Here is a 27426-nt window from a genome sequence, read left to right as displayed (position 1 = left end):
TTACCATTTGTATATTTTTTTTTACTAAGATGAACCGCTGAGTTGCACTATCTCCATTACCGCGTGGTGCGGTGGTGTCACAGAGGTCACGTCATTACGTAAAGGACCACGCATCAATCACTCCAGATAGCCTACCCCACCAAAACACCACATTAGAAATAACCGGAGCTGCCCAACGACAAGAGAAGATACCACACTGGTCGCCTTCATTGCATTGCTATTTACTAAACAAAGTGATAGCCCATTGACATCCGTTGTCACGCTATCTCGCTCGCAAACAAGGGAAGCCTGGGTAGTCCTGTCACGCTGGAAGAGTTATTTATATATTTAAAATAAATAATAGGTTACGAATAACAGCGTTGGGTTTGCGGTCACCAAGAGGACAAAAAATATGAAGGCCAGTCAGGTGGATTGTCGATTTCTTTCCCAGCGGTGACAGAACAAACATACCTAGTTATTATTTTAATTAACCTGTTTTTTTATTGGGAGAGGTGGCTCTGTGGGTTACCGCCCTATGCTATACACCAAGTGACCTGAGTTCGATGCCCGGTCAAGGCTAACATTGGTGGCGAGTGATATCTGAACCGGTCCTGGTGCCTCCACCCCTTCGCCAAATCAGCACTAACTGGCGTGGTGAAGTAGGGTCGAACAATCCCAATGACCGACCTGTTATTTGGAGGAGGCCTTCATCCAACAGTGCACAGGGTGGTGGTCCAGATGTCTTGTCATCTCCAATTAATTGACCCCGAACATTTGTTTTCCTTTGCATATTAATTTCTGTTTTAAATAAACCTGGTATCGACTTAAATCGAGGTCACAAGACATCTGGACATCCCTTTACATTAAAACATGTTTTGCAGGTAATTATAAATGTTGACTTTGGGGGCTATGATACAGACAAGTGCTCAATAACCTGTTTTCAATAAATGTTTAGCCCATTTTCAATCTACTGGTGGATGAAGGCCTACCCAAGATGTTGTACATAGATGTTATTTGACCATAACTCTCCACGCTGATCATTACTGGTCGTTGAAGCGGGTACCCACAACCAGTTTAGACATTCCCCGCCAATGATTTTCACCTTGGCTAGGAATCAAACTCAGGTCACCGGTTTCATAACCACTGATGGAGTCTTTAACAACTCCTTCAACGAAGATGAAACATTTTGTTAAAAAGGCCTTGCGGCATGACTTGTTGGCTGATGGACATTAAGTCAGGCATATGCACTAGGGTGCTACTTTCATGTCCGCTCCTGCTACTTCTACAAGCACAATATGAAATACATGTGCGAGTTGCTGGTCACAGGTCACACACAAGACAAAGATTCCCATTATAACCTTTGACAGGCTATTGGGGAAAGTGGTTAGCAAGCAGCTATTAAGGCTGACACGGCACACGAAGGGGTAGAGGTGGCCAGCACCGCATCAGGTGCTGGCTCATGTAAGGCTGAGTCGACCTCGGGGACGCCCAGGACTGGTTCAGATATCCATCACCGATACTGGCCATTAGTGCTAATCGTATATGGGTCGCCGGGTATGTAGCGCAGTGCGCTAACCACTGTGCCAACGCCCACTTGTGTTTGTTTGGCCTTTGACGAAGATCCCCCGTATACCCTTAACAGACTGTTGGGACAAGTGCTGTTAACAAGCACCTATGAAGGCTGGCACAGCACACGAGGAGGTGGGTGGGCCAGCACCACGCCCGGCCGCCTTTGTCTCTCGAGTGGTGATGTTTACACCAGGACCAGTTCAAATATTCGCCATTGTTATTACTGATTGTGAGAGGGAATCGAACCCAGGTCACCGGGGATCATAGCGCAGCACGCTAACCACTTCGCCACCGCCCCCCCTTTAACACACACACACACACACCTGCAGCAGGAATTCCATGCTGATGCGGTTCTCTATGAGCCTGAGCACCAGGTGCGCCTTCGCCTGGTACAGTTTGTAGTATTCCCACGAGAGCGTGTGCGGGTAGCACACGGAGAAGTGCAGGTGAGGAGTGGGACTGCACACACATACACACAGACATTAGTGTCACACACACATGCACACACACCGTAGAGCTACAAGACAACCGGAGTGAGAATACCTTTGAGAATGTTTCCTCTTAAAATAATACCCGATGAAAACAATTGTTAATATAATATAATATCAGTTTTTTTTTCAGAAAAGCATCCATCATTCCTTGTGAAAAGCATGTCCTGCCCAAGCCTACTGACTTTTCTAAACAGAAATATCCATAATACAGGTTTTTTGGGTTAGATCGCGTAAATATTTAAATGTATCGTTAAATCCGCCACCACCCGACACAGCCAATTAGTAAGGTTTGTCATGTAAACAGAACATGCCAATTCGTTACTAGTACAGCACACCGATGTGCTGTGTTAAACTAAGTAAGATGTCTCTCACTTGTCTAAATTCTCTAATCCAAGTGTTACTCAGCCTCTAAGTGTAATGCCAAGCCAGCATCACCTCGTGCATCTTTGCGCACTTTGCAGCCTGCGTTCCATTGTATGTCACTCAAATCAAATTGATTTCTCGTTCTTTGAGAAATCAATTTGATTTGAGAATGAATTTACTGCTCTCGTTCGCCTCCTCATTGCTGACTTACATGCAGTGATTAATCGTTCAACGTGGTAAACGTGTTTCCTGAATAATGCTGCGTTGAGCCAAAACGCGTTAAGGGGAAACTATTTCACCGAAATAAATAATTTAAAAGGTTGGGTTTGCAAGGCACGATGTACGCACACGCAGTAAGATGGCAGGACAAAGGAACTGAGATGAGGGTAGTACACCGCATATTGTGTCATTCCGCGTGCATACCCAGAATTCCCAGATCACTTAGCCGTGCGCAGCTCATAAAAGTAGCTCGTCGTAGACCGCTCAGAAATCGCGTTACAACGGACACGTTCTGCTTTGTGCGAAAGCGCTCCCGAATTGAAGAACCGCGTAACAGTGAAAACTCGTTGTGTGAACACACATTAAAGCGAAGGCTTTCTGTATGTATTCTTATTCTGTGTTTTCGACTTTTGTCCCGTCAACAATTGCGGCGTTTTGTTTAACGCTTGGCCATCCCACTTTCATGTCAGAAACGAGCCATTGCAATTGCTCCCTCACCCACTCACTGGAGTGAAACTAGTGGGTGAGCGAGCAAGCGGGTGAGCGAGCGGGTGAGTGCAAAGTCCACCTCTCCTTCTCCTTGCCGGCAGGGAAGGTCGGATGGAGGAGGATGCCTCCGGTTTGCAGCTCATAATCCGTCACTCGGGACAACCACTGCAGGAGGGACAGCATGGCAGGGATTTGTTGACGCACGGCTTCGGGAGGCAGTGGAGTTAACTGCGGGAAGCGCAGCCGACGTGTGACGTACCTTTTTAATCCAGTAACGATATTCGTTGTTCCCGAAGGTCTTTTTGATCCACAGGCCGTAAATGTAGCCGGAGATGCCTTTAAGCACCCAATCGTCAGTCCTGGTGAAGAATGAAACCCAGTTGCAGATAGATTTGATTGCCTTAAATGAGAAGCGCTCCTGATTTTGTTTTTTCAAATTGTATTCATTTAGTGCCAAATATAGCCCCATTGGTTTAAATTAAATTTTTTCTTGTTACGGTTATTGTATTTTTGTCACATTTTTATCTCAGAGCAAAACATCAACCCCTGTTAGAGAAGGGCACACTGTAGGTGATATCGCAGAACCATTTCTGAGATCCCTTTAAGTAACCTCTTTTCCACACGAGGAGCGATGTGGCATGCCACAGAGGATAATAAGGCTCATCGTATGGCAAACAAACTGAAACAATAAAAAAAAACCTCTCAAAAGCTGGAATGGAATAAATTATGTGAAAGCCCATATTTAATTAAATAGATATTGGGTGCAGTCTTTGGTGACCAAGCCAGGATCGTGACATTTATATACTGGATAGACCGCCTTAATCATACGTGGGTGCATGGATATGAATCCTGCATCTAAGTGCTGTCGGCTCAGAGCTCTGACCCTTGAGCCTCCCAGCCACCTTTACGAGATGTATTTTAACAAGGGGAAATGGTGGCCAAAATATAATCACAGACGAAAATGGCTGAAGACTAATATTATTTAAGGAATACTATATCGGAGTTTATTGTGCATAACTCAAACACCATGCAATTTACAAGTATCCCCCCAACTATAAAATGATGCGGTGCTCAATGGATTAGAGGATAAGGGAGCAATTACATAATCAACACAAAAATGGTAAAACCAAGCTTAACAAAGCACGAGTCAGATGATAAGGATTCATTAGCGCAGGGAAACAAGCGATGAATGGGTTGCAAGGAGAATGTGAACAAGTCTGTGTATACGAGTCAAAAGTTTGGGGTACGAACACAGCGCCAATTAACAGGGTTTTTTGCATATTAAAAACAGAGATACAAAAAAAGATGCCCGTACCAGGACATTCGTGAGATGAAACAGCCGAAAAACTGTTGCGCCAGAGCCTTGGCTATTCTCTTGCGAGTGATGGGCGTCTGGTCGATTATCGTTGCTCCGTGCAACAGATTGGTGCTGAAAGAAGGGCAGAAGATCGGTTAAGTGAGACAGCCTGGTGACACGAAAACCCCATATCTATGCATCTACATTACAATTACACCATGATGTAGTTTCATTTGCAGAGTACAGCACAGCAGAGACGGGATTGTAGTAATTAAACAAAGGCGTGTAATTAAGAAATAAAACCAACGGGGTGGGGAGTCTCCGGGCTAATTGTGCTACTTGACAGCGGCAATCAGAATCCATGTAGAGTTTGCAGCAGCAGTGAACTCTCAGCTAGACGCCTTTGTTTTGGTATCCACAGCTTTTCGAGTGGGAAACAATATTAAGTGGAAATTACACGAGAAGTGAAATTTAGTTATTGAGAGATGTTTTTTTGGAGTTCAGCCCCACTGGACTGTAATCCATTTATCAAAATTGGTTTTTCATGCTATTTATGGAGCATAAATCCATTATAACCAAATTGGGCTATTCCATCAGCAATTATAACATCCACTGTACCGCACCAAAGAACTTAAATAAACTTGAACCAATATAATGATGCATCGTCATAATAATTCTTAAAATATATTATCTTTCAATAAACACCCGGTGTAAATACTATCGCAGAATACAACTCAAATACTGTAATAATCATTTATATTTGGAAGGCGCATTTCATCTATAGATCCCAATGCACCAATAAAAGGAACATGGCTTGCTCACAATATGAATAATTTAGTTAATATATTTAGAATACTAATCTACTATATAACAGCAAAGGGTTACAGGACGTTGGCAGTGGTATTCCACTGCTAACCTGTATTTGACCATCCACTGCCATGCATGTGGATTGTGGGGGTCAGGGCGGGTTAGTGAAGGCAGATTGCATAGACGTGGTAGCATAGTACAGGACAGTAAAACAATAAAGTTTGCTGCACTGCTCTCTACTGACAGCGTGGCCTTGCACCATCCTCCAACACCTTAAGCCAAGTTGTCGCCCATCCAACCACTGTCCAGGCTTAGCTTCCGGTATCTGATGAGATCGGGTGCATTCCAGGTGACTTGGTGATGGGCTACTGCTGTGTGTCAGCTTTGTTTGTTGATGTGCAGGTGCTGGCTGAGCAACTGCAGAGGCCTTGAATGTCGTTTTAAAAAAATCCAATGTCAGAAGCAGCAAGTGCTCACTGCCCGGCATAGACAACACTGTGCCCCCTCAGAATCTTTCAGAATCAGAATCTTCACTTAGAATGGAGGAATCCGATGAGCCATGAAGCTCTTTTTTCACAGACGTCTGGCTCGTCAACACGGCTCAAATTAGCAAATTTGACGGGCACCCGTAACACCACACACAAAGCCTGCTTGGTTTTCCGAGACCAGAGATCTGACACGGTTGGCTACGCACGGTGCCAAAGAAGTTCAACATACACACATACATTTGGTCACAGCCTGAGCACAGCAAAATGCGGCCCCTCAACACCCCGTTTAGATGTTCACACCGAGCGAGGCGAGCGCCGTCACCCGCGTCAAAATGGTAGGCGGGGGGAGACACCTGAATATGCTCATGGAGGCGTAGGAGGTGGCCTCCACGTAGGCCTGGTCCACGAACACCGTCTTGTAGCAGGTGTACGGGTAGCGGCACGTGAGCACCTCCTCGTAAAACTCAAAAATCTCGTGCAGGAACGAGGTGGTCTGCTTGAGCAGCGGCAGCAGCTGTGGCAGGCAGAAGTGCGTCACCTGGGGGGCACACGAGTGCGCCGGCGGCACGGGTCACGTACAGCACGGGGCGTGACGATGCGTGCCCCCCCGCACGCCGCGCGGCGAGTGAATTGTCACGGTTCGATTCAGGGGACGTGTTCGTGCTCGTCACATTTGTACGGTCTCGTTTTTGCATTCCCCTTTCTCTGTCACGAGTACAGTTTTGTTCGTACCATTAGCGTAACTGGTGTAACTCGAACATCCGTGTAACATTTGCATTAGAAATTACAGGAAAATAAATCGATTCTTACGGGCACAATCGCGATCAAGGTTTAATAGAGGGTAAGAAATTGTTGGAATCGAGGATTTGATGCATTGCTACAAGCCAACAGAAAATTATAATTTGATCCTGGAATTGAACAATTACCCCAAATAATCACAATTCATTGAATCGCCGAGTGACATTGGACAGAAGCCTAAAATGTTAAACCATCCATCGGCTTTGACAAGGGACAAGGTGACACCTGACTTGTGTTCGATATTTAAGAACTAAAAATATATGCTGCCCTCTCGTGGTGGTGCAATGTCTAAACGTACAGCCCCCTCCGTGAATCCACAGCTAGATGAGGGCCTCTCCACACTGCGTGGGTCCTGGGGATTCCTTCAGAATACATCACCACCCTGGTCAGTGTGGGTAGGTGAAAGTGGGGAACATATACCTAGAAGCAAAGAGTGCAGTACAACTGAGGATTTTGCTGCACTGCCCTATGCTGCAAAAAAACATAGCAAAGTCCCGCAGAGGCCTAAGGTGGTATGATGGCACTCAATTTTCTGTCAGGCCAGAGATGTTTTTGTTACATAAGTCAAAGGGTCATAAATAGCTCTCGACAATCCCACGTCCCTGGTTCCTTACCGTCAGATTAACTTGACTCTAAAGGTACACGTGCATTTTTTGCTCAAGGCACTGATGACAGTAGGGCCTCCACAAGAGGGAGCTCAAGAGAGCCCCTCTAGAGGGTATTTGGCATCCTCTTCCATGCTGGTCAGGCATCTTGAAAGAGGTGGATATATCCTATAATTTATCCCCACCACGTGCAACCCGCCGATTGACTGTCGTAAACCCGTTTATAGTGCTGGGTGGACGGAAGCGGAGGGGGATTTAAAAGATTGGTACCATTGTTTCAAGTGCTGCGCCGGAAGGTCGAACCTGCGACATATGGATTGCAACGTCCAGTATGCTAGCCATGACACCACGACACCCTCCCGTACTCACCTCCATACGACAAAAGTTACTCAAGCAAGAGCTGTGCCTAACGCAGTGTGAGAAGCTAATATTCTCAGCTTCACAAAGCTCATCTTGCGTCACCTCGTGCATGAAGGGGTCCACGAGGATCTCAAAGGGCCCCACAGCGAGCGAGATGTTGGGCGCGGCCGTGGGCGTCGTGAGCTGGTAGTGGAACGTCTTGCGGCGCATGTCGTGCGTGTATATGGTCTCCACGAGGTCGCCGTTAGACACGGCCACCATGGAGGCGTCCACCGTGTACTCCAGCTTCCACATGCACAGCTCCGAGTACGAGTCGATGCACGGAAACCAAGACCTGCGGGCCGGGTGGCAAGAATAGTCCCCGCGTGGTTAAAACACCGACTGTGTGTGCAGATGATATGTCAGGCTGGCGCAGTGATAACACTTGTGCCTCGCAGAAAAAAGAACCTGGTCCGATTCCTGACTCCGGCGCCGTTTTGTGTTGAGTTTGTATGTTCTCCCCTGTTCTGCATGGGTTTCCTCCAGGTATTCCATTTTCCAAACATAGCTAAAAAATATACACTATAACTGGCATTAGAGAGAAAATTACCATATATGTACTGCATTGGGATTACATAAAATAACAACACCCTCTCACTGCGAAAACTTGTCAGGACCCTCGTGAAAAAGCATCTTGTTATTTGCCATCACCACCAGCAAAGATCTAGCCCGTGCTAAAAGAAGGACTCACCAAGCGATCGTCATCTCTTGCAGCCTCACAACGCAACAAGAACTCCTACGCACAAGCCAATTTCAACACTCCATCTCTGCAGTTGACATCATCCCAGGCATGTTCCCTCCTTTGGCTGCTACTCTATCATCAGTCTTCACTAATGATCATCAAACCTTTTCGTGAAGCGTGTCCTGCTCAAGCCAACTTTTCTAAAAAGTACAAAAAAGACGTCTCCAACTTGCGCGAGTTCTCTCCTCCACGTGTGTTCATCATTCTGCCTCTCAATGCAACTCCATTGACCATAGGCGCTAAAATTTTACAGCTGACCTCCAGGTTCACCATCGCCCATCTCACGATAGGTGCCTCAAAGCCACCGACCTCGATGCATTCTGGTGCCCATAGGAGAAGACGTGGGCGGCCCGTTCAGCCAAGGTGCCCTCCAGATCGGGCACCACAAACTGCAGTCCACCCTTGGGGTTGTCCATCCAGAACTCGACATGCACCTTCAGCATGCGCATCTCTGGCACGCAAAAACACGTATGGGCTGTGTTTACAAAACTGTAAAGCCAGTCCAGCGAGCAAGCCTCGATTCTGTTAAAGGATTCGATTCTGCAAATCAACGTAAGGAAACACGTAAACGAACATGCAAACGGATGCACATGTCGGACACGCGAGATTACAACCACATACGTACATGCTTTACAATAATATACCAGCCTTTTGTCCATCTATTGCTGGATGAAGGCTCCCTCAAGCCAAGCTTGTCATGAAGAATGTCTAATGTCTGACCATAACTGCACCACAATGGTCGGTGTGGGTTTGTGAAGAGATGGAGGGGGTGGGAAGCAGGATCGGTTCAGATATCACTCACAAATAATTATTGTAGCCACAGCGGCGAATCAAACTCAGGTTACTGGGTTCACAGCAGAGCACGTGATCCACTGCATCATTGCTCCACCTTGCCTTCTAAAACACACACTGCATGTGCTGCCACACGGCATGTTGTTGTTGTTGTTTCTTGAAATATAAATACTTAATGGAAATATGCTGTGGCAATCCTGCTGAAAAAAGTATCATGGTCTGGACACCGGAATTGGTAAACCGTTGAAAATTGCATCGTGATTGGTTCAGTGTTTTTGCAGTTATGTAATAAACATATGAAATGCACAGCTAGATGAACATATTCACCTGGCACAAAAACAGGCAGCCTATTGCCTCCCTGAACAAAATCAAGTCTTCCAGGTTTTAACAATCACAGGAATCTACATTGAAAGCCACGTGGACAAAAGGCCTTTATCTCACTGTGAATGTCAATTTACCAAGATAAATTTAATTGGGTGAAACAAATGAGTGCAGAGTGAAAAAAAAATTGGAAAAGAAATACCAAGTAGTCGATGGTGGATATTTTTGTACATTAACACTCACATAATAGTACCGTGTAGATTTCATTTTCGCACGACAAATGTAGCAAATTGGTGGTATATTTTGGAAAAGTGTAATTCTCATGACGATTAACAATGAGCTTTGTCGTTGACAGTGCTTCAAAATAAAGTTTTGTTTGCAGAATAGCATGCATTTACATTATAAAAAAGTTCACGTATTCCTGGTTTCATTAACCTGTTTTCATAAAAGGTGAGGGCAGTGAGGTGACCGGGTAGCTGCAAGGTCAGTGGGGTAAGCTGATACTGCCAAGATCCTACAGATGCCTGTGATCATTGAGCACATGATAAAGTGCTGCCCCTACCATGTCCAGCAAAGGTCACTGGAAGGGATTTCAAGAATAGCTCTGTGACATCTGATTCCGTGGGTCGCTCTCTAACACCATGCGTTGCACGATGCCGCGTGATCGATCCGGATGGATGCATTCATCTCGTAACGTGATGCAGATAGCTCAATCGGGACAAAATTATTTTTTTTAAAACGTCAGCGAAGTTGGTCAAGGGATCGTCACCTTCCACATGCTCGCGTAGGTCCGACGGCACTTTGATCAAAAGCTCGCCGTTGCCATAGTCTGGCTCCACCGCTTGCACGGACGCCGCGTACGCATTGGAGAAGAAGTTCAAGTTGCGCCTGCAGAAGACAATTCACAGTTACAATAACGTTCTCGGCTCGCACATACTGTCTGCATTATGTTTGTCGTCATTAGCCGGCCGGTGGTGGCGTACGTCTGGAATCCAGCATTGTGCAGGCAAGGAATAGTGGCCCACAGAGATGTTGTGAAACTGCCTTCCCATGAGCGTCGAGGTGCCACACCCCTGGCTCGCCAAAAGAGGGAAGTACACCAAATAGACTAATTGCCATCCGTTTCCATCTGTACGGAGATAGAGTGTTGCCCTCTCGCACGTGTGGGTTTTTTCTGGGTCCTCCGATTTCCTCCCACAAGTATAAACAGTCATCATTACTTGACTGAAAACATCCCAAAAAAAAAACCCAATGGAGCACGACCCTCCTGAAGAAGAGTCAAGAGACTCAGTGTGGCTTCCCTGGATAAATAAGTAAAAGTCTGCCGTACTTATTGGACTACAATGGCTGAGCGCTAGCATGTTCGATAGATGTTGCAGAGGTACATGGTTTGTGCCCAGCGGCCGCCCTGCTTAATACTTTTGTTATTTTCCATCCCCGCACCTCCTATTAGCAGGGCTGGCTACATACAGCGCGAAAGAAGTTCAAAATACATAAATACAACACTGCAGGTGAATCAACAATAAATATACATTGTTGTCTGCTCCAAAGCGGACGTTAAAGATCTAGCAACATTGTTTAAAACAAATGGGCAAAGTGCGCCAGGGTCATGCTATAGATTGTCAAAAACATTTGAAAATATACCAGCAAATTGCTGAATTGAAAAAAAACCACATAGCAACATAGCCTACTACTGGCTGACTAAATCGTCTGCCAGTGAAACATAGAGTATCCGTCACACAATTACCCAATGTGCCGCCAGATCGTTAATTTTCCACAGCGACGGAAACAGAGCTGTGCAAGAGGGCCTAGCTGGTACTAGCCAGGCGTGGTGCGAGCTAACGGCCCCTCGCCCCACCAGTCTACAGGGTCTCCAAAGGGGGCAGCAACATCTGCCTGCGTGGGAACGCACTGTTTGTTCTCCTGATGGCACACTTCCAGCGTGGGGTCATTGTACATGAAGGCGGCCTCCTTGTCGTTGACTCGCACGCGGTAGATGCGGCACTGCTTGCAGTTGAGGCGGATCTTGTTGAGCGTCGCCGTGGTGGGAAACAGCGTGAGTTCCACATGGCCCTGCCGCACACACATCGCACCGCACGAGCCATTGCAAAACCCAACAGCCTTCAGACTACGGACGCATTAATGCATGTATGTTGAACTTATTTCGCACCATACGTAGCCGACCGTGCCCATCAAAACATATCGGCATCGTCGACTCTGGAATCTTCCAAGTTTACACGTTTTAAATAGGTTTCCTGAATGCGCACATTACTTGCGGAAGTTGAATAGAGAAGTGGTAATTTGAAAATGCCTTTAGTTTTAAATAGGGGAGGGGGGGGGGACTGGTAGCGCTGTTGCTAGCACGCTGCCCTAAGTCACATTAGTTAGGCGTGATATCTAAACCGGTCCTGCGTGCCCACCTTCACAGCAACCCTACGTACGGTGCGAAAGAAGCTCAACGTAAAAATGAGCCTCGTGACAGGCACTGCGTGTGAAGATAATCGTCTAGCAGTGGGTCGACTAAGGCCAGTAAAATTATTACTATTTTAGCAAGGCTTATTTATACACACTGCATTTGCAGCAGCTGCATTATAGCGTGGCGTAAATATTGTTTAAATGTATGGTGTTTAATTCTAAAGCAGTCTTGTGTTGAAGTAACGTTTGAAATAAAAGTTATAAGGAAAAAAGGCTTACAATGATGGACTTCTTTTGGAAGTTGATGTTGTTGATGCTGAGTACCTGATGGTTCGTAATGACACGAAAAAATGCACGTTATTTTTGAGTCATTGTTCATTTCTAGAGAAGTGGAACAGATTTCAACATCAACGTTGACATCACCAGACATTGCTCAAATACATTTGTACCAACTGGCTCACGTAAGGAACTCTGCTGACGAACAAAATACGAACACACGATTGCACACACATTTAAGTTGCAATATTGCCAAACCAACAATGTGCCGTCTCGCTATCGGCAACTTTCTGATATTAATTTGGGTCAAATTGACATTTCGAACGCTGCTTTTTGAACCAATGCTTAAATTCAACACATTACTGTGCGTTACTTCTACGCTAACCGGGCCTCCGACCAACCCGCGTCGACCAAGCTGAAGTATGGTCAAATATAACTGCCGCAGAGTGCGTTGGAGGCCGTCATCCAGCAGCGGATCGGCAAGGATCATCCGTAGACACCGCGCACGACGTGAACGCCACTGCGGTGAAGGAGCGGTGGCGCAGTGGTTAGCGCGCTACGACGCGAACCCTCGGCCCGGTCGAGTTCCCATCCTACGGCCTACTCGCAGCGACAATCGTGCACGCAGCAGAGAGTCCGGTAACGTCTCGGGGTGGGAGGGGAAAGGACGCCTTCATCCAGCAGTGGATCGGGCAAGGCGGAGATGTGTTCATCTCGACGAGGTACTTATAATTTGAACGGGCGCGGGCTCTCAAATCCCTTGTCGCTTTTCTTTCTGTTCATCGCGCCGCGCTGGGCTTGTTGTCGCCTACTCCGCGGAACACGGGGTGACGAGCTGAAGTGTGTTTTTGTTTAAAAAATAAGTATCTATATTTGATCATCGTATAAATAAGGCGGAAAATAAACAAACACGCGCGGACGCTGACGGTACGCTCGGTGCGAGGGAGCGACCCCGGGGCGGGCCTCCGATTTGACCCCCGCGGTTGGCTCCACCTACGGCGGCCGCGGTGGGAACGGGAGGGGGGGCGGGTGAACAAAAAAAACGCGATTTTTTTTGTTGTTAAAAAAATCGCCCAAAGTATTTGGTAATAATAATAGTTTTAGGATTTCGCGACCAATATTATCAATAATATGTGTTTTGGGTTTTAGATCGCGACAGCCAATTAGTAAAGGGTTTGTCACGTAAACAGAGCGTGCCAATTCGTTACGAGTACAGCACACCCGGTGTGCAATGTTTACAATCCGAGTACGACGTTTCGCCAGTAATTACAACTAGCAGCATCAGGCAGTCAGACAGATTTGTGGATAAATCCTTCTGGCTGTCGTCCGCCTGGGATCCTTAATATCTACGTACGGTGCACGATTTTATTCGCAGAAACGTTGAACTTCTTTCGCACCATACGTAATCAACCAGTTCAGTTTCAGTTTATTTTGGTATAGCCCTGTGAGCCATCCGCCTCTTGAATCGGGTGCAACCACAACAAACAAAAACACGAACAAGAAAAACATCTTAAAAGTGACTATGTGACTGTGCAAACAGAAAATCCATGGGAAAAAAAACAGCAAAAATATTCCTGAAAAAAAAACCAGGCTCATCGGAGGTGTATTGAAATAAGTAATTTTTTAAACGTTTTTTAAAAACACGCTTTTATGAAATGTACTAGTAATGGCAGAACTCCACGACTCCAGGAAGTGGTCCCGAAGCTTGTCATAACGTACGGGGCCGTGGTCATTTACAGCCAACGTCAGTTGAGCGTGGACAATCAGACCCAATTCTAGATTTGAAGCTTTCGTGACTGCAAGGATCCATACTCTTTGGTTCTATTCGGTAAAGTCACGTAGGTAAAAAATAAAACAACAAAAATCACGACGTTTCGGCCACAACTCAAGTGGCCTTCATCAGGTGAAGGGGACCGTACTGTCACGAGGACAGCGTTGGAGTGAAGACAGTCCAGCCCAGGTCGCGTCCTTTTAAGCTGTGTGGGAGGAAACAAAACGCTTTGACAAAGGAATTAGCATAAAATGACCGTAAAGCACAAGAGGACCGGCACGGAGGGTGGGAGGGGGTGTGAAGTGGAACGTAGAGGACCGGCACGGGGGGGGGGGGGAGTTTACAAATGTAGGTGTGAAGTGAAATCAGCTTCTATCTAAAAGTTTGGTATATCACTAAATGGATAAATACCATTGAAAATTAGTTTAATGTTTGGTATGATTTAGAACATCTTTCCAATGGTTGCTTAATTTGAAACCATCTTCTCGGTTGAAATTGTGTCTGTGTTTGTAAATCTGAATTGCCTCATGGATAAATCTCTGATGAAAACCCATGGGTTTACAAAGGACCTTGGTATCGGAGAAAACTATATCGTGATCACCAACAGCGTTGTAACAGTGGTCAGCTACGGCAGAAGAATTCGTTCTGCCGTGTTTCAAATCTGATTTGTGCTCGCGAATTCGGTCAGAGACATGTCGTTTCGTCTCCCCGATATAGCAGTCACCACAAGTGCAGCTCAATTTGTAAACCCCGGGGTACTGTAAGTCAGGAATGACATCCTTCACGGATGGGATCAGATCACGAATTTTGTGTACTGTATTGAACCGGACCAGGATCTTGTGTTTGTTTAGAATTTTGGAGATCTTTTTAGTAACGCCTGCTATATATGGTAGTGTGATGGTTTTGATCGGAGTATCAAGTGGTTGTTTCTGTATGGAGGGAGCTGATTTCACTTCACACCTACATTTGTAAACTCCCCCCCGCCCCGTTCCGGTCCTCTACGTTCCACTTCACACCCCCTCCCCCCCTCCGTGCTGGTCCTCTTGTGCTTTACGGTCATTTTATGCTAATTCCTTTGTCAAAGCGTTTTGTTTCCTCCCACACAGCTTAAAAGGACGCGACCTGGGCTGGACTGTCTTCACTCCAACGCTGTCCTCGTGACAGTACGGTCCCCTTCACCTGATGAAGGCCACTTGTGTTATGGCCGAAACGTCGTGATTTTTGTTGTTTTATTTTTTACCTACGTGACTTTACCGAATAGAACCAAAGAGAATTAGACCCAAGCCGAAACATAACATATAAAAAAGAATGTTTACAAATATATATTTTATGATAGAATCTAGTATTGTCATCAGCATGACATAAGTATACTAAGTTTGCAGTCGATGCCACATTGGGAAGTGGGTTGAAATTTAGTTACAAGATTTGAGGATACAACGACAACAACAACAGAGTGAGTTAATAAAAAGCGTGTAAATAAAAAACAAGGGTGGTCCAGATGTATTGTGACCCCCCAAATATATTTATTGACCCCAAAATCCTTTTTTGTTGCTTTGTATATTAATTTATGTTTTAAATAAACCTTACTTTAAAAAAATATTACATTTCATAGAATTAAATGTGGAGGGGGGGCACAAGACATCTGGACTGTACTCGCCAGAAAAAAGGGGGGCATTTCCCTTCTCGATGTGAAAGAAGATTCATTGCCTGAAACGTCTTTTGTTATATCTTCACTTATCTTGACCTTTCCTTCACCCTGTTCAGCCCTCTAGCCCCCTAGTGGCTGATATACCGTCACTACACATTGCCGTGTTAATATCTCACAATACAACGGCCACCTCAGCATAAGCTCCAGCCCCCACCCTCTTGCCCAATGCGGCACCCCCCCCCCCCTCTCGGCTCTCTATAAAAGGACTTGTTGCAGCAGCAGCCTGTTTATTACTCCCACCTGAAGACGGTTGCTTGTGTGGCAATCGAAACGCCGTGATCTATTATTATTTTTCTATCTACGTGACCTTACCGAAAGAACCAAAGAGTATGAATTCCTGCAGTCACGAAAGCTTCAAGTCAAGTCTTGATTTGAAGTTTTCGTGACTGCAGGAATTCATATTCTTTGGTTCTTTCGGTATTATTTTTTCTTTCCACGTGACTTTACCGAAAGATCCAAAGAATGCGTCTATTGTTATATTTGCCTATTCGCCCACCCTATTAAGGCAGCTTGATACAGTACATGTGTAGTGGGTATAAATGTAGAGCGAGGCTTCTCTGGAGGCAACACGTTTATTATAACAATACTCGCTAACACAAAGGGGTAGTTGCCCCTTCCACCAGGTAACCTGGGGAGGTAGTCCCTCCGGGCTAACGAGCCCTAACACAACTGGGGGAGGCCTTCAAGCCCAGACCCCGACTCGAGTCCTGGTCTTGACTTCGGTGCTTCGGCTTATATTCCCAGTCCCGGGGCTTCCTCCGCCCCTAGGCACGCCTCCCTTCTCGGACCTTCCAGAGGTCCCTGGAACCGGTCCCGGGGTCCCCCAGCCCCCCTCTTTGGGGGCCCCACCCCCGGTACCTCCGGCCACCGGCCCTCCGGGTTCATTCGGAGTGCCATGCCCCCCTGTCACCCCTGGGCCGCTCCAGGTGCTCTCGCTCCCTCGCCTCCAGGGGCTGACACTGCACACGGAGTGCAATGTCGCACAACCTGCCGTGCTGTAGGTGGTGTGAGCAGCGTGTCTCCTGCTGCACACACAGGCCGGCCTTACGTGGCATGCAGTGGCATAGCCCGATGCCACTACACATGTGCAGTGACGTAAATGGTGTCACTAGGGTGTTCGCACCAGCTACTGTTACAGTAGTGCAACTAGATTTGAAGCTTTCGTGACTGCAAGGATTCATACTCTTTGTTTTTTTCGGCAAAGTCACGTAGATAAAACAAAATCAAAATAGAAGAAAACTAAATCAAATCATGACGTTTCGGACTTTACCGAAAAACCAAATAGTAGTGCAACTGTGCGCCTGGAGCCTCTCTCGAGCACCAGAGTAAGTGCGGCGTGTCAGCCAGCCCTAGGGGGCATAGTCCTGGTGATGGCTTGAGAGAGGGCAAATGAGGACACGGTCGCCTGAGTGGGGCACTTGATGCTCGGTCGAGATCCTTCGGGAAAGGTCTCGATGGGGGCGTGGCCGAAGGTGGAGCGAGGCCACGCCCAGGAGCATCAAGGGGAAGTCCAGAGAGTGTTCTGGGCGAGTCTGTGGAATCAAGCCTGGGTCCCACGTCTCGTCCTCCCCGGGTCTTCGTCTAAAGTTAACTCGCTACTCACAGCACGACAATTGATTTTTCTGCACTGACATCTTTTGCACACCATGTAGTTCCAATAATACATAATATAATACCACTGCCATTACAATACAGATTTCCTAACATCCCCCTGGACACGGACATCAATGAAACAAGTACTCGAGAACATTGTCTGGATCGTGTAATCACACTCGCAGCAGAGGGCAGGCCAGCCAGAGACCGACACAGTCGGACGTTGTACATGAGTGAGTTGCCATTACACGCTGACCTGTCATTTTGTCGCTGACGTAAGTTAGAGAGCCGCACTCTTCCCTAATACTGTCAGTTATACTGGTAGGAACCTCCTGGTTACACCAGCCCACAGGGGATTATTGTGTCCGTCCATCGTGCATCCAAAAATGGGAGGGGTGGAGCTGGGTGGAGCTGGGTGGTGAGGGGATGGTGGGGCTGGGTGGGGAGGGGAAGGTGGGGAGGGGCTGGGTGGGGAGGGTGGGGCTGGGTAGGGGGTGAGAGAGGTGGGGCTGGGTGGGGAGGAGCTGGTCACCCCGTAGTGCCCTTATAAAACTCAACGTTTAACCGACTCACGCCAGCTTGTGCCCGCCCTCACAGTCGGGCATATGTGCGGAATACACCATGCCGCCGTTGACCCTGGCCATTGACCGAGCAACCCAACGTTCCTACCAGCTCCCTCCGCAGGAATGTGTTTTAATTGTCCAGGAAAAAAAAGCCTCGCCTAATTTTCCAAAAAGGTCATACCTTGGGATGCTTGGCCAAACCCTAACGCTTACAATGCGCCGTGCAAGTGTGAGACTCAATGCATGGATTAGTTCTACGAAAACTATTTTAAACAATTTACCAATAAATGCAATCCAAGTTTCCTACACAGCTTAACATAATTGAGGAACAGTCCATTAAAAAAAATCGATTTAATCATGATCAGCCACTGGTGAGGCCAGTGCTGTTTTATGGGGCCGAGTGCTAGGGCACAAGAAAGAGGGAGGGGACCAAGCTATGGCAGTCACAGAGATGATGTTTCAGTGGATGTTGGGTTTGACAAGCAAGGACAGGATCAGAAATCAAGAAGTGAGAGGAAGACTCAATGTGGTCGACATCACAGAGAAGATGAGTGAGAAAAGGGTGGTGTGGTTCGGTCATGTGGAGACACAACAGGAAAATTACGTGAATCAGGTGGCAGGTGATGGAAGGAAAGAGATCAAGAGGAAGGCAGAGGAAGGCAGAAGAGGTGGGGGGCGATGTGGTGCGATCGGACATGATGGCCCGAGGAGGGGAAAGAGAGATGGAGCTGGATAGGGCAGCATGGAGAAGGTTGGCGAGGACAGCAGACCCCACATGAGTGGGATAAACGCGTGGAAGAAGGAGCCACTGTTAATCCACTGCGGGTTGAAGGCCTCCTGACACCCTCAAAACACCCTCGTGGTCATGCAATGCCAAAACTCCACTAATTAGTTTTACCTTGAATTTATATCAAAACACATGGACATGATTTACACTTCATCAGCCACGGTTAGCGGTCGGCGACTTTGGAGCCGCATGCGGCTCTTTAAGGACTGCTTCGTGACATTATTTATTAAAGACCACCGTCTCGCATTCATATGAAGGGGTATTTTTTGACCGAATTTGAAAAAAAAACTCTTGTTACTTTGGTTGTCAACCCATGCTCACGGTCAACCCCCTGCTGGACAACGGCCCACCCAAGCCACCACCATCTCTCATGATCCTCCGATGTAATGACCTACCTAGTACTTGCATAAGAGCTGCTGCCATCACTCCTCTGTGAATCTCATCTCAAATGCATTCCATTCCTTTTGGCTGACAATCCGTCATTATTCTTTAATATCTGCCACCATCTCTTCTCGAGACATGTCTTGCCCATTCCCACCGACGTTTAATTAGAACTTGTAAAAAAATGTAACTCAATAAAAAATTTCACTCCTACATTTATCCAGCTTATATAGAATTGGTGACGCTATCCTGTAGGTGGTTATGCAATTTGCAACACTTTTTTTATTTGGACTTTCTGTCGAATTGCCTTGCCATTTGAAATATCCCCAAGTCTGCCAATGTTCCAAGCAGGTGGAATCCTCATGAAGGCATAATAGGGACCTTTTCACATTTGGGTAAAGGGCCTTTTTTGCTCATTTGAATAAAGAACACATTGGAAGAGGGAAAAAAATACATTGAGTTAAAATTAAGTGACATTAACCTTGGGCGATACCATCATATTCCTCTTTTGAATTAAGTCATGTGAAAGGGCAAATTACATTTAAACATAACATTTCTTTTCGCGGTGCTCTGGGAGCCATCTTGCCATGTGGCTGTGCACACAGGAAGATGCCCGGGTGTGCAGGGACTCAACGCTGTAATATTTTAGGTTATTTAGTTAAAAGCACAATCTTTTTTATTTTATTTTATACATCTCGAATAGTATAAAAAAAATACTGTAGAGGAATTAAGGAGCCTACCGAGTGGCAAGGTCAGAGCGCTTAGCTGTCAGAGATGTGATCCCGAGTTCAAATAAAGCTGGTGTGGATGGCCTCAGCATGGCCATCAGTGTACAAAATTGGTTTGTACTTAATTTCGTTTTTTAAAAATGCATCATTACTCTATGCACAAGAGCAAGGTGATAATGCGCTACACCCGAGTGTAGACAGGCCAACTGCATGCCTGGATCATGTGTTAATTGCCCATAACTCAAGTGTCAACTACAAAAATGTAATTCAGTGAGATCACACCAGATCCCACTTTGCTGAGAAATTAAATCGATGAGACCTCATTGTCTTCAGAAGCCAGCTATGGATATTATCCCCAGCAACATATGAATGGCCTATGGCCAAATCACCCAGAATGTACCCAATATTTATCATATCTCAGCAGCTAAGCAGGGTTGAACCTTGATAATGAATGCTTGGATGGGTGAGAACCATGCATAAAACAAGGACGTTACCAGCAAAGGGCAGTGCAGCAAAATCCAATGTTGTACTGTACTGCTCCATCTAGGTGTTTCATCTTCAGTGTTGTGCAGCGAGGTCGAATCACCCCCACAGCATGTTAGCAAGATTCCCAAAGAGACGCGTTGAGTTTGAAAACATTTATTCGTACTATTATTACTCAGCTTAGGTCCCACCAGATGATCTCCATTAAACTGTACATAAACCGCGGTGCATCCGTTATTTTTCTTTACATAGAAAAACTATATATGGCTGTTCCATATACATTGTTTAATTAACATCCACCAGCGATTTCGACTGCTACACCCTCACCACAGCTGTGAATGATTGGAAATTTGTTTTTACTAAGTATTGGGCTGATAAAGTCATTGCGCACAATCTTCTTTGCAATCCCCGCTAATGTTTAAAGTCAAATTTCTTACATCTCACTTTTTTTAAATTTCATATTTGAATTCCATATATATTATTATATATACCACGACCTAAAGTACACGCATCGACCCGCATATAATTAACGCATATGAATCAACAGCAAAACAAATTTATACACTTTGTCCGACTCCCTCTCTCCCCGAGAGCACAGCGCAAGCAGAGAAGTCATCAAAGAGCGAGAAGAAACCGGAGCTCATTTCCAGCATAACAGTGCTTTTTTCACGGGACGGATAAGGTGGCGTCTGAACATACCCCCCCCCCCCCCCCCAAACCAGCAATGCTTCCACGTTCGAGCTTGTGCTCTATGCTCCCACCGTAAGCTACGCCGAATGCACAATGCTGCCACATTGAAGCACGGGCACGCGAAATGTCACGTCCGAATTAAGCAGCCTCCAACAAGGCGAGCGCTGGAGAATGGGGATTCCTAGTCAAACGCAATGCCCTTGTTGCAAGCCGGCACGGCAAAGACACGCTTCATCTAGGATTGGCTCCAACACCGCACGCTCGCTGTTATAATAGTGTTGCCGTATAATTTTCTTCTCCGAGGGAAATCCGTCTCCCGAGTTGCACACCACGCCGTGGACGTGGGCTGCATGCTCAATGCCAGCCAGCCATCTAACTCTACACTGCGAAGCGAATGACCCCACGGTCGCCCAGCTACTTCTCAGTGTAAACTGTAAATGTATCTAACACCCCCTGCCATCAAAGCACCGTGATATGACGATGACCATGCAAGCGGCTGCACGTAGCCAAAACAGAATTTTGGACTCTGCTGTGCCAAAAAAAATTACGTTGGAGTTTTTGTTTATTTATTTGCGTTGTTAAACAACTTAAGTTTCAAGGCCAACATACAATGGAAAAAAAGCTATTGTACCAATGTGAGATAATGCAACGATGAACACTCAAAAAATAAATCTTTGACAAGGACATTTTTGCAATGCATTCCCGGTGCAGGTGGACTTAGCGGACACCGCTGCTAAACTGAAGACCTCTGATTACAGAGTATGATGTTGTTTATATAACTGTGGTTCCAATATACACACACACACATTCCCTTCAGTAAATACAATCCCCCATACCAAAATCAGACTCCCAATTAAATGTACATTAAATTATAGGAGCACTCTCGGCCCTTGGAGATTAACACAACGTAACACGAAAGTGATTCAGCGAGAGACCGCCTGTGCGTGCGCGTCATAAAATGTACCAGCGCCCTGCACACACACAGCAATGTATAAAAAAAAGTCCATAAAGCTTCACAAAGAAAAACACATCAATGAAGATCTCCACACCCATAAAGTGTTCACAGTTTAGTGCTTGCTCAAGCTTATATCTTACACCTTTACCACATCAGCAGGCCTCTTGTGCATGGATCCAAGCAAACAAAAACAATTTTGAACTTTTTTTTTTTGCCTAAGTCATGAAGGAGTACACGGTGTTTTTATGTCACTTTTTAGTTTTTTACAAATATGCAGCTTGACCCAATCTAACAAATAATTGGGCTTTTTTCCAGTTAAAAGCATCAATATAAATACATGCAATGCTGTACAATTATTAATATACTTTAATACCCTTTCCGAATGTTCATATGACCTGCCGTCGGTATCTTAAATAGGAATGCAGATGGTCTGTCGATAACAGGGCAAGGTTGGGTAAGCGTTTAGCCAGCACAAGAGGCGGTGGGGGGGAGGGGGTAAGGCTACAGACGTGGGCATGATCACACTTCACCACTGTGACTCTCAAGAGAAATCTCTTCCGTCGAAATCATCGCAAGCTCTTCAACGCCTCCCGCCCTGAGAGAAGCGCACACCAATTGTAGTAAATGTTTACAGCTTAGTCACTCGCAGAGGACAAAACCCTCCGGTCATGTGACGTACATTTCACCTTCTCGAGTTGAAAACCTTTCCGTAACTGAATTAAATGACAAGGACGACATTATAATAATAATAGTACAGTAATGATGATAATAATAACAACTGTGAACTTACAATCAAATGTACCACCCTTTTCTCCTTCTTTGCTAAGCGGAACAACGGAGACATCTCTACTTGTAGCCGGGCGTCTCCGGCTGCTGCATGGAAATGCCAAAGACGGCGCCGATGCGGAGGAAAAACTTTCGCAGCACGGTCCTCAGCTCGGGCACGAGGTCGAACATCATGATCTCGCACAGCAGCGGGTAGTAGCTCGAGGCGTGGGCTCGGAACTGGGCAACAAAAAATAAACGGGAGGCACCGACGGAAGAGTTAACAAACATATAGCCCGATGCGCCAGGAGAAATACCCGTGCATACGACGGACGCGCAGTCAGCTGTGAAATCCAGTTGCTGTGTTGCCCTCGACTATAACGTTGTTGCAGTATGTGATACAGAATTTCAGTAGCATATGGACCGAGATGAGGCTTGCTACGAGTGTGATACAGGACTGCCAACTCTGGCTCGTTGGGCACGTGGCTTCCTGGCTTCCCCCCTTCGGTTGACCCTGCCCACCTGGGGTCTCTGAGCTCGAGAACCTCGTGGGTGAAGGAGGAGGCTAATGGGGGTTTGGCCAGAGGCCCAGTGGTGCATAGCAATCGGCCGCTCCCTGTTCAGACTCGGAGATAGGAAGGGGGTTTGCGCGGTGGCTTTGCCCAGAGGGACCACTAGAAAGGGGCTCTCGCTTGGGGGGCTTTGCCAGGATGGGCCCTCTGGTTCGGTGCTGGTGAGTGCCTGCTGCTGCCCAGCGCACGCACCCACACTTCACTTGAGGTGGTGATATATTGTCCACTTTTATTAGTTGGGGGAGTGAGACTATGTACGATGTGGACACCCACTCGCTCGTCGCTGATCTTGAGGATCTTGGTGAGGAAGAGCAGCAGGAGGTTGGTCCACGCCTCCCGGTGAGACTCAGAAGTCAGTGACAAGAAGTAGCTGAACGCCTCGCTGCACGCCCTGCAAACAAAATACACCAATGGGACGGTTAATACTACCGGCTTCCTTGGCGAACGACTGACAGCATGAAGAACAGGGGAATGTTGCAGTAGCTTATGACCAAAGCACTCAGAATGCAGCTGATCTCATCAGATGTCAGGGCAAGGAGGGTATGAAACTCGGATGGATGCATCATAGGTTTTTCAGGCTGTTATGGTGCTCCGTTGTGGGCAGAAGAGGGCAAAACTAATTGTTGTACTGTACTTCCATACTCCCATCTCAGATGGTGTCCATTTTCAACAACGCGACCTGACCAGCGTGGTGACATACGGTTCTAATAATCCCCACGACCCACATGGTGTAGGGGAGGCCCACATCCAGTATTCCTCGACTGCTCAGTGAACGCTGCACCGATTGAATTCGCTTGGAACGGCGCCGTACCCAATGAGGCGGTTCTGGACCTCTCCCCAGGCGTTCTGCCTGCTCTCGTCCATGTACATGCGGAAGAGGATGCGCAGCGAACACGCCAGGCTGCTCGTCTCCTGCTTCAGCAGGTTCGGCTTTGACTTGCCCTTAAACCCTGCATGAGCACACACAAATTGGACGCGCACACACGGGCACACACACGGGTGGCACACATACAGGCAAACATACACGTATAAGCACACACACATGGGTACACAGACACAATGACAAAGATCCCCATATAGGCTTAACATACTTGGGGCAAGTGCTATTCGCGAGCACCTATGAAGGCCGGCACAGCACGCGAGGGGGTGGGTGGCCAACACCTTGCCCGGCCGCCTTTGTCTCCCCATTGGCAATGTTTACACATCACAGCAGGTACTCATTTGAGGCTGAGTCGACCTAGGAGGGACCCAGGACCGATTCAAATAATCGTCACTGGAATTCGCCGTGAGCGGGAATCAAACCCGGGTCACCAGGTTCATAGCGCACAGGCACACGAGCACAGACACATACACACACACGGAAACACATACAAGCACGCACATGCACATACAATGGCGTGAAGCAAGCACAACCACAAAGCACGCACCGGGGTTCCCATTAAGAAATAGGAGACATAATTCTCACTAATTTAATAAAAATTTCAAGATTTTTATTGGTATCGAGTGACTTCCCCTTTCACTAAAGCAATTTGTTTCCATTTAACAGCCTCCACTGGCATTGTGTTTGGCGATGTATACATTTGTGACATTATTTACCTAATTATAGCTGTACATTAGTAAATCCAATTCATATATGTAGTGTTCCTCTCATTGAACCCTCTTTTACCGTGACCTGAACACATTCATTAACATATACATAAAGGATGTGTAAGATTCCATCTTATTTATGACAAGAATAAGCAGTTCTTTTAGGACGTATACATATTTAACCCTCCTATCAATTTTCCAAGCGATTTTTCAACAAATAACTTAATCGGACCAAACAAAGTAAACCAAAAATCTGACCAGTCCTAGTTTTCATTTAATACGGTAAAGCAGTGGATCTTAACCTGGGGGGTGCACACACCCCCTGGGTGTGCGAGAAGCCCTTTCAGGGGGTGCAAGACATGCCAGATTTTTTTTAAAGCTACATAATCGAAAACATAATTTAAGCCTGGGAACGTAAAGTACAACTACTTTGTTCCATCAAACCTAAGTATTTATTAACATTATACTTTTTTGTTACGATAGAGAACCAAAGGGGTGTAAGACTACAGTAAAGGTTCGGAACCACTGCGGTAAAGTATCATTTTAAAAACGACTGAGAAATTCTTCTCAATTGCACTTCCACAAGCAGACAACACAGTCCATGAACCAAGGCCCAATTTTGGTGGTACCGCCTAAAGCGGCATAATTTTAGTGGTTCTCATTTCTTTGTGCGACCAACAACAGCCAACTGTGATAACCATTTGAAATGAGTGGGTCATCAAATAATTCACCCTTATTGGACATTTTAAATACACAGATACAACAAAGGTTTTGTCACCTTTATTTAATTATTACTATTGAACAAAAGCCCGGTACAGAGCGCAAGCGGTAAGGGGGGGGGGGCACAGATATTCCGCTGACAAAAAGCCCTGAGGTCAGGTGCTCACGGGGTAGGAGAATGGGGAAAAAAGTGGGCTCACGTCAAGACAACGATGGCATTTTTAGGGAAGGTTTTCCAACTCAAGTGGTACCAATCTCTGCTCTGGCCCACGGATTAACAGTTGGCTATGAGCAGCTTTGCCAACGCAGGCCAATACAGGCGTTGCCGGGGCATTAAACTAAGAGGGGAACAAAAAAAACACTGGTTGCGTGCGAGGCCCCTACCAGCCTTCCAGAGTGCGGTACGCTGCTCGTGGCTGGCGTTGAAGGCCTTGGCGAATCGGTGGGACTCGAGGAGGCAGTCGAGCAGCTTGAACAGCTGGTTGGAGCTCAGGTAGCGGTACATGCCCTGGTCTTCCGTGTCAATGTGCACGTCTGCGTCAGAGTCGCGCTGCGATCAGACAATCGGCAAGCGACATCAGTCACAGGCAAAGTTCGGGTTTCCCGTTACTTTCGTTTAACTCGGGTGAGAAGTCAAAGAGAGACGAGGATCGAGTCTCAATCGTTGCAAGAGTGACCCGAGTCACCGAAATGAGGAAAGCAAAACAAACAAAATTAAGCAGTCGTGAAGTAGCGCAATTTGAACAAAAAAATGTTGTTAGGAATGGAAAATATTGCAAAAGTAAATTAACGTTCAATCTAAGCTAAGTATAAAATTCCCCATGTTTACGGAACAAGCATTAATTCTCACATTCAGGGAACACGCATTGAAATGCGAGCATATGAATGCAAAATATATACGCTAGTTATCTGCGGACGAACCTTCAGCCTAACAGACTCAAACGAGCAGTAACCCCCAAGGCAAATGGCACAAAACTAAAACAAGAACCGATTATTGAACCGCATCGTGACCCCGAATCACACCTGGGCTGCGGCAAGATTCTCGGCGTCCTCCTTCTTACTGGTGGCGGGGAAGAACACGATGTTGTCGATCGTCTGGATGAGCTCCAGCTGGACCACGCACTTGATGAGCAGTGCGGCGAACAGCTTCTGCTCGGACATCCCTGCGTGCGGCACAGACGTGGCAGGCGTGAAGGGGGGAGGGGGGGGTTGCGGCACCAACTCCTGCCAGCACAATGTCTGTGTCTGTATGTTGAACTTCTTCCACTGTGGTGCGGTCTCCACTTTGGCTGCCACTCCGTGGATAGTTCTGACCAACCGGCCCCCGCGAGCCCTTCTTGCAGCATGTCTTGCTCAGGCCCACTTAATTTTTCTCAATGATTCATGCGATGGACTCCAATTGTGCGCGTGAAAAAGTAGGCCAATTTCCCTGTACTCCACGTTGTATGTATGTATAACACATAGGTCTTCGCGACCAAAATCCATAATACAGCTTTTTTTGGGTTAGATCGTGTACAATATGTGTCGTTAAACCCGCCACCACCCGACAGCCAATCACGTAAACGGAACATGCCAATTCATTACTAGTACAGCACACCGGTGTGTTGGAGAGCAAAGCTACAACATTTACAATCGTAAGATTGTAAAAAAAAATAAAACCTGTATTATGGATACGTTTTGACTTAAAACTTTCGTGACTGCAGGAATTTATATTCTTTGTATTTTTTCAATAATAATAAAAAAATAAAGTGAATACAAATAAAAACAAATACCATGACATTTCGACCATTAAACTTAAAACTAAACTTGTCTTAATTGACCAAGTAAGGGCCACTGAGCTATATAGCTCTTCTTAAGAAGCCACAAATAATAGCTCAACAAAGTGACTTATCACGCAGACAATTATAGCAACCAAATACTCTAAAAAAACCCAGGACCCCCTCAGCATGGGGCATGCTGCCCTCATCCAGCATTGGATTGACAAATAGCTATAATCTATCATCAGAGCAGCTTTTTTTACTTTAAACTTTCGTGATTGACAAGATTAGTGACCAGTGCTGGCGCCATACAGAG

At 46.4% G+C, this 27426-nt stretch overlaps 2 protein-coding genes across 9 annotated transcripts in view; both read right to left on the bottom strand.

Annotated features, from left to right (window-relative positions):
- Positions 1 to 13042, bottom strand: part of TAF2 (TATA-box binding protein associated factor 2) — a 65322-nt gene extending 52280 nt beyond the window's left edge. Inside the window, exons 1-11 of the mRNA XM_076067254.1 lie at positions 12781 to 13042; positions 12054 to 12108; positions 11272 to 11432; positions 10129 to 10247; positions 8556 to 8697; positions 7568 to 7799; positions 6056 to 6240; positions 4426 to 4539; positions 3370 to 3469; positions 3190 to 3275; positions 1872 to 2007 (exon numbers count right to left, since the gene is read on the bottom strand). Coding sequence (XP_075923369.1) covers positions 1872 to 2007; positions 3190 to 3275; positions 3370 to 3469; positions 4426 to 4539; positions 6056 to 6240; positions 7568 to 7799; positions 8556 to 8697; positions 10129 to 10247; positions 11272 to 11432; positions 12054 to 12108; positions 12781 to 12833 — 1383 coding nt within the window. The 5' untranslated portion in view covers positions 12834 to 13042. The remainder of the gene's footprint in view (positions 1 to 1871; positions 2008 to 3189; positions 3276 to 3369; positions 3470 to 4425; positions 4540 to 6055; positions 6241 to 7567; positions 7800 to 8555; positions 8698 to 10128; positions 10248 to 11271; positions 11433 to 12053; positions 12109 to 12780) is intronic.
- A 7162-nt stretch (positions 13043 to 20204) lies between these two features.
- LOC116942601 (brefeldin A-inhibited guanine nucleotide-exchange protein 1-like) overlaps positions 20205 to 27426 on the bottom strand; it is a 59309-nt gene continuing 52087 nt past the window's right edge. For all 8 annotated transcript variants that reach the window (XM_076067245.1, XM_076067244.1, XM_076067247.1 and 5 more), the window contains 5 exons: positions 26377 to 26516; positions 25738 to 25903; positions 23858 to 23996; positions 23320 to 23437; positions 20205 to 22714 (listed from right to left, as the gene is read on the bottom strand). In XM_076067245.1, coding sequence (XP_075923360.1) covers positions 22556 to 22714; positions 23320 to 23437; positions 23858 to 23996; positions 25738 to 25903; positions 26377 to 26516 — 722 coding nt within the window. In that variant the 3' untranslated portion in view covers positions 20205 to 22555. The remainder of the gene's footprint in view (positions 22715 to 23319; positions 23438 to 23857; positions 23997 to 25737; positions 25904 to 26376; positions 26517 to 27426) is intronic.

This window comes from Petromyzon marinus, chromosome 15, assembly GCF_048934315.1.
Source record: "Petromyzon marinus isolate PM22_M1 ecotype Great Lakes invasive population chromosome 15, UKy_Petmar_22M1.pri1.0, whole genome shotgun sequence".
NCBI lineage: Eukaryota > Metazoa > Chordata > Hyperoartia > Petromyzontiformes > Petromyzontidae > Petromyzon > Petromyzon marinus.
Note: the sequence above shows the minus strand (reverse complement) of the source record. Positions and strands in the feature narration are given on the sequence as shown.